Here is a 6,000-nt window from a genome sequence, read left to right as displayed (position 1 = left end):
TGGAGACACTAACCTAAACAGGGCAAGGGGGTAATATCACAAAGCTAGACCTGTGGGGCTACAGGAAGGCGCGCCTATGCATGAGGACATATTTTGTGACATTTTGCGACTTCCAAGATCGGTGTAGCCACCTAGAGCCACTTTGATGTGGCCAGATCACTTGGAAGTGACCGACAGGGCCTCAACTGATCAGGGAAGGAAAATGCTGGTCACATAGCGCGATGGCCTCCCACAGCCACCTCTAGGCAGTGTGTGTCAGGACTTGACAGTGGGCGGCAGCAGAGGGTGGAGGGACAGGGAGAGGTGTGTGCACATGCATTCAGGTTTACTTTTTGTCTTTCTCTTCATGGTGCTGGGGATGGCACCCAGGGCGCGGGTGAGCCAGGTGAGTGCTCTCGCCCCTGAGATCCACCCTGGCCTGTGGGCACCTCTCTGGCTGCACGTGGGATGTCAAGCAGTCAGTGGCACAGATCTTCTTGCTGACGCGTGAAGTGTGGATGTGGAAACAAGCGCTCCTGAAACCGTGCCTCGTGCGCCCCGTGGTCTCGTCTTCAGTGGGGCGCGACACAGAGCAGTGTTTCACCATGGCTCTGCCGGTCCTTTACCTCAAAGTTGTGCCATTTTTGTGTTTTGTGAAAAAGGCAAGATTACATTTCTTTTTTGCCCAGACTGAATTTGCAGTGTATTCTTGGTTATCAAACCATGTAGCGCTGGGATTTTGAGTTGGTAAATATTCATGATGTGTGGGAGGCATGATATGCACCAACAGCCCGACCACATGAAACTGGACGTCATGTGCATTGGGGACCTAGAAGGACACGCAGCTGTAAGCTGCCCGTGTGTTGATGACTTTGTTCATTGTGTTTTTCTGTTTCCTATAATGCACATAACTTTTTTTAAAAATAAAGGTTATTTTAAAACCAAAAGAAATTAAAAGAAAGGAGGAAAACATCCTTCACGTGTGAGGAGAGTGGGGGCGGGCTTGAGCACTGGAGAAAGAACCCAGACTTTGTAATATAAATTTTATTAAAAAAAATAAGAGAAAATCCCAAATAGGACCATTTTCTGCTGCCAGCCTGTGGGATCAGCAGCTCGTTCCCGACCCCAGACCCTCTTGATGGCTCTTCCTCTGCTTCGGCACTGACGGCTGGGGCAGTCCTGAAGCCGTGGCAACCCACTCATGGCTGCTGGAAGTCAATGAAGAACGTGCGGATTTCCTTGGGGTAGACAGTGACGATGGGGCCTCTCTTCAGTCTTGAGGGAGAGGTGGGATGGCCTGGGGGAGCACAGAGTGTGTCCAGCAGGGTGCTTCTTCCAGACTCCCCCCAGAACCTGCAGCTGCATACAGCCTGCTGTGGCTCCCATGGTGACCAAGGCCCTTGAGGCCTGTGCCCACCGGGGTCCTTACACAAATGGGTCTCTCCACATCTCCTCTCCTGAGGCATGGCCCAGGCGGAGCATGTCATACAGGCTGGCCCCGGCCCCAGTGGACGGGTTTTCCCCTGGAGTCTGTACTCAACACCTGCGGGCTTTCTAACTGGGCCACCTGGTAAAACATGGCCACTGAGGAGGCACACGTGTCCTGCCTCCTTCCTCACCTGGGTCCCTCCTCTTCTCCCTGCCACTAAGTGTCCACTCTGCACTCGGCACCATGCTGTGTGCAGTGGACAAGAGGCGATGCCCAGGATAGAGGAAGCACTGGGGCAGGAGAGCAGCAGAGCCACCTGCCTAGCGGGGACTTGGGGAGGCCAGAGCAGGAGCTGCCAGAGAACAAGGACAGGGACCTTCTGAGGAGGAGGGAGGGGATGGCAAAGCTGGAGGCATGAGGCTGCCCAGCCTGTGGGAGCTAATGGTGGGTGTAGAGTGGGCACAGGATGGCCACTCTGCAGGGCCAACTCTGGCAGAACCCCTGGGCCACACTCAGGAGCTTGGGGGCTCTTGCCCAGGGCACGGGCAGGGTGTGCGGTCCGCGTGTATGTGTGCATTTCTCACACACATGCACGCTTGTGTACGTGCCTGCGTGTGGCGTTGGCAGGCAGAGACTGATCCAAGCCTTTCTTGACCTACTCTGGAAATCAGGAGGCTGCAGGGTCATGGGGGAAAGGGCCCCTTGAGACCCCGTGGCCAGGAAGGTGGATGGCTGCATCCACACCAGGTCTGTCCAGCTCCGGAGCCTGGCTGGGACCTGGCTGGGACTATGGCAGGGGTTCCCACCTTTCTGGTGGCCAGTCTTCGTCCTCCAGTTCCAGCGCTGCAGCGAACGTATGTCCCAGGTCCCAGTGAGCGAGCGCTCCTTGACCGCCACCAGGGGCCCCAGCCCCCGCAGGATGGTCTGCAGGGACAGAAGCAGAGTGAGGGGTGTCCCCAGATGCCCTAGATCCGAGCAGAGCAGCAGTGGGGGTGGCGCCCATTGTCCAGGGCAGGCCCTGCCTTGCTGGACGTGTCTGTCCAGCTCTCCACTCTGAAAGGAAGGGTCTGCCAGCCCATTTACAGAGGAGGAGACTGAGGCCAGGCTGTGTGCTTCCCTGTTGCCTGGCCGGATGAGGGCCTGGGGGACAGGCACCACCCTGGGGGGATGCTGCGACCCTCAGGTGCCTGCGCTTGTGGGCAGGCTCTCGCTGCATCTCCACAGCCTTTCAGCCGAGTACTCCCTGTCTCCCCAGCTGACCAGGAGAGGAAGTTGGCCCAGAGGCTGGTGGGGTGGAGACAGCCCAGTGGTGGGGCTGGGTGGCCCCTGGACCTCTAAGTCATCTTCAGAGGAAGGCCGCCACAATCTGCTTTGTTCCTAATTATGCAAACGCTGTCTGTGTTGTCAGTGATCAGAGGGGAAGCAGCAGACTTGCTGTAACTGACAAAGCCAGGAGACCTCGAAGGAGTACTCACTCTGCAGGGCCAACTCTCGGAGTACCCTCGGGGGTACTCACTCAGGGCCTCAGACTCTCCTGGGGAGGCCGGCCACAGTGGTCTGCGGGGATGGGCCAGGGGCAGTTACCTCCAGATCCACAGTCACCGGCTGAGACAGGAACGGGTCCTCCTTCGCCTCATACAGGTGGTGCAGCCGCAGCATGACGCGGTGCAGGTCGGCTTGGGCCTTTGGTTGGTGGCCTTTAAGGACCAAAGATGGCAGTGAGGACCCTTACCAGCCAGCCTCAAGGCCCTGGTGTGTCCCAGGTGCTTTACATTTGACTCATTCCACATCCTCAGCCTCTCTGAGAGGCAGCTGCTCAGTCCCCACTTGACAGCAGAGGAAGCCAAGGTTCAGGGGGAAGTCCCTGCCCATGGTCAGGAAGTTGGAGTACCGAGGAGGGAGGACTCCAGGCCTCCCAGCCTGCCATTCGGGGTCGGAGGCCGGGTCCTCTTTCCCTGTGAGGTCATCAGCGGGCTGTCTTCACGGCTCCAGTTCTCTCCTGCCCTGCCTCCCAGGCGAGGTGCAGCCACACCACCCAGAGTGGTGGGAGCCAGCTGTCACTTCCCACAGTAAAGAGGAAGCAGGTGCTGCAGCACAACCTGCACATGGCGTCCTGGGGCCTCAGTGAGAGCGGCTTTCCTGCCGACCCCCATGGAAACACACGGGGAGGAATGAATTCATGCTGCAACAAGTCAGGGGTCCCTGCGACCACGGCACGACCGGTCACCCGGCCTGACACGCTGGTCTTGTTCGCCCTAGTGTCCTGGGATCTCATGTCCTACCCTTGGCCGCCCCTCACGGGAGGCTCGGTGCTGACGCTCCTGTCTTACAGGAGAGAAGGCTCAGGGGAAGCCCTGGGTCCAAGGTTCCGGGAAGAGGGCCCGCTGACTGTGAAGCCCTGGCTCAGGAGCCCAGCCCTGCAGCCACCCCGGCTGCCGGCAGACTCTGGGCTGGCGCTGAGGTGCTGAAGTCCTACAAAGCTCGCCCTGAGGCTGGAGCTTGCTGGCTCTCAGATGGCACACAGGAATGGCTGCCAGGGCCCACACAAGCTAAGAGGTTTGTAAAAGGCGTTTCTGTATGCTCTTGGTGGAATGGTTACGGATCTGAAACCTGGAGTCAAAGAACGACCCCACCTCCTGCCCTGAGCAGTGGGGTGCTATGGGAGCCCACTTTACAGGCAGTTGCAGGTATCCGGGCCCCTCATCTAGCAAATGGGGATGGACCACAGCCTGCACACAGGCGAGGAGTGGTCAGAGTCAGCCAGCACGCTGGGCAAGTGGGCTCCAGCCCAGGACCAGCCACCCATTCTTGGAGTGGTACCTGCCCGTTTTCTGGGAGATGGACCCTGAGCAGCCCTAAGAGTTGGGCAGAATAAGGACAGCCATCTCTGGGGGTTTTCCGCAGAGAAGGGACCAGATAAGGGCCCCACAGAACTGCAATGACTCTGAGGTAATTCCTCTGTCTGGTGCTGGGCTGAGGGGTCTGGTGGTCTCCTGGAAGAGTGGGTCTGGACCGCTGGACGCCTGCCTCACCTTTCTGAAGGTACCTGTGCTTGGTGTGGACTCTGCTGTAGTTCCAGCCAGGGATACTCAGGATCTGCAGGTGCAGATTTGGGGGCAGTGTCACGGCTTCTTGCTCCTGGGGTACTGGGAGCTTTGGAGCAGATCCTGCAAGGCAGACAGACAGGGTGAGGAGGGGTTCAGGACCAACTCCTCCTTCTGGCACTCAGAACTCTCCATGTGGCGTCTCCCCGGCCTCCGGCCCATCTCTCTCCCATCCTGTGTGCAACCAATGCCAGTCAGCCTGAGACCTGTGGTCCTGGTGCCCCAGGCGTCCATGCCCTTGCCCTTGCAGGCCCTTCCCCCTGAAGGCTGTTCCCTCCACATCCAACGGCTGGGATCACAGAGCTGAGGGGCTGGAAGGATCTGGAGCCTCCCCAGTCTAGACATTCAAACGACAGATGATACTAAGGCCTAGAGAGCTCGTCCAGGATCCCGCAGCTCTGCCTTCTACTTGAGGTCTGGGAAGCCAGTTGCTCCTGTCCTGACATCCATCTGCCCTGCTCGGAGGCACGCTCAAGCTGCAGCTGCGCACGGCACCCCAGTCACACAGACACCTCACACCAGCAGGACCATCAGAAGCCTTCCCTGGGCCTACTGCACTTCGAGATGGGAAGTCAGAGTCTCAGTTTTGAGTGGTGCTATGGTTTGGAACTTGTCTGTCCCCAGAGGCCATGTGTTGAAGACTTGGTCACCAGCCTGTGCTCTTGAGAGGGAGTTAGCTCACTGGAGGCAGGTCTTTGATGGGGACACTGATTCTCAATCCCTTCTGTTTCCCAGCCTCTGCAAGGTGAGCTGACATCCTCCACCAAGGCTCCAAACATCACGGATTGCTTGCAATCCGGGACTGGAACCTCTGAAACCATGTGCCAAAATAACCCTTCTCCTTAAAGTTGGTTTTCCCAGAGATCTCATCACTGTGATGGGAAGCAGACTAATCTGGGGAGCGGGAAACAGGTGCCGTCTGAGCGCAGCATGTCCCAGCTGGGAGGACACCTGGAGTGGTGTGTGACCTTCCAGCTGTGCTCCCCCTAAGGCAAGGCACCATCATGTCCCCCCTTCAGGCTGTGAAAACTCCTGCAGGGCAGGGCTGCATCTGAGGCACCCTTGCCCTGCAGTTGGGGAAATGCATGCTACAAGAACCCTGGGAAGGTTCTGGTCTGAAACTGAAGGAGGAAATACGTTGCAAGCACACCCTAATCAACACCTCTGCAAGTGGGTAGGCAACGAACTAAGTTCCAGGATCCTGAGGATGGGGCCAGAATGTAGCTAGGTCTTTACTTTTTCAAAGCCTGCTCCAAGGACCGTCTTCTGGTGGAATCCGGGTTTAATGTTACTCTGGTTCCACTATTTTAATGATACAGAACTGCTTGGTTGCTAATCTACAGATGCCTCCATGGAGGCAAAGCGCAGCGTTGCAGGCCGGGCCGCCTGGTGAGCATGCCCAGACTCAGACAAAACCTAGCTTTCAAATGATGGGACCCCAGGCCTCAAGTGGCATGGTGACAGTGTCACATTAAGACACATCCGGGA

At 57.7% G+C, this 6,000-nt stretch overlaps 1 protein-coding gene across 4 annotated transcripts in view; it reads right to left on the bottom strand.

The window, feature by feature from the left end:
• Positions 1-1,066: 1,066 nt before the first annotated feature.
• The window catches only part of Man2b2 (mannosidase alpha class 2B member 2), a 28,780-nt gene continuing 23,846 nt past the window's right edge, over positions 1,067-6,000 (bottom strand). For 2 of the 4 annotated variants that reach the window (XM_026395260.2, XM_077803237.1), the window contains 4 exons: positions 4,441-4,575; positions 2,993-3,105; positions 2,215-2,332; positions 1,067-1,276 (listed from right to left, as the gene is read on the bottom strand). In XM_026395260.2, the coding sequence (XP_026251045.2) occupies positions 1,179-1,276; positions 2,215-2,332; positions 2,993-3,105; positions 4,441-4,575 (464 nt within the window). In that variant the 3' untranslated portion in view covers positions 1,067-1,178. Of the gene's footprint in view, positions 1,277-1,717; positions 1,761-2,214; positions 2,333-2,992; positions 3,106-4,440; positions 4,576-6,000 lie in introns of those variants that run through there. The other 2 variants (XM_026395261.2, XM_026395262.2) reach the window with 2 other exon arrangements.

Source organism: Urocitellus parryii, chromosome 10 (assembly GCF_045843805.1).
Source record: "Urocitellus parryii isolate mUroPar1 chromosome 10, mUroPar1.hap1, whole genome shotgun sequence".
In the NCBI taxonomy this organism is placed as follows: Eukaryota; Metazoa; Chordata; class Mammalia; order Rodentia; family Sciuridae; genus Urocitellus; species Urocitellus parryii.
Note: the sequence above shows the minus strand (reverse complement) of the source record. Positions and strands in the feature narration are given on the sequence as shown.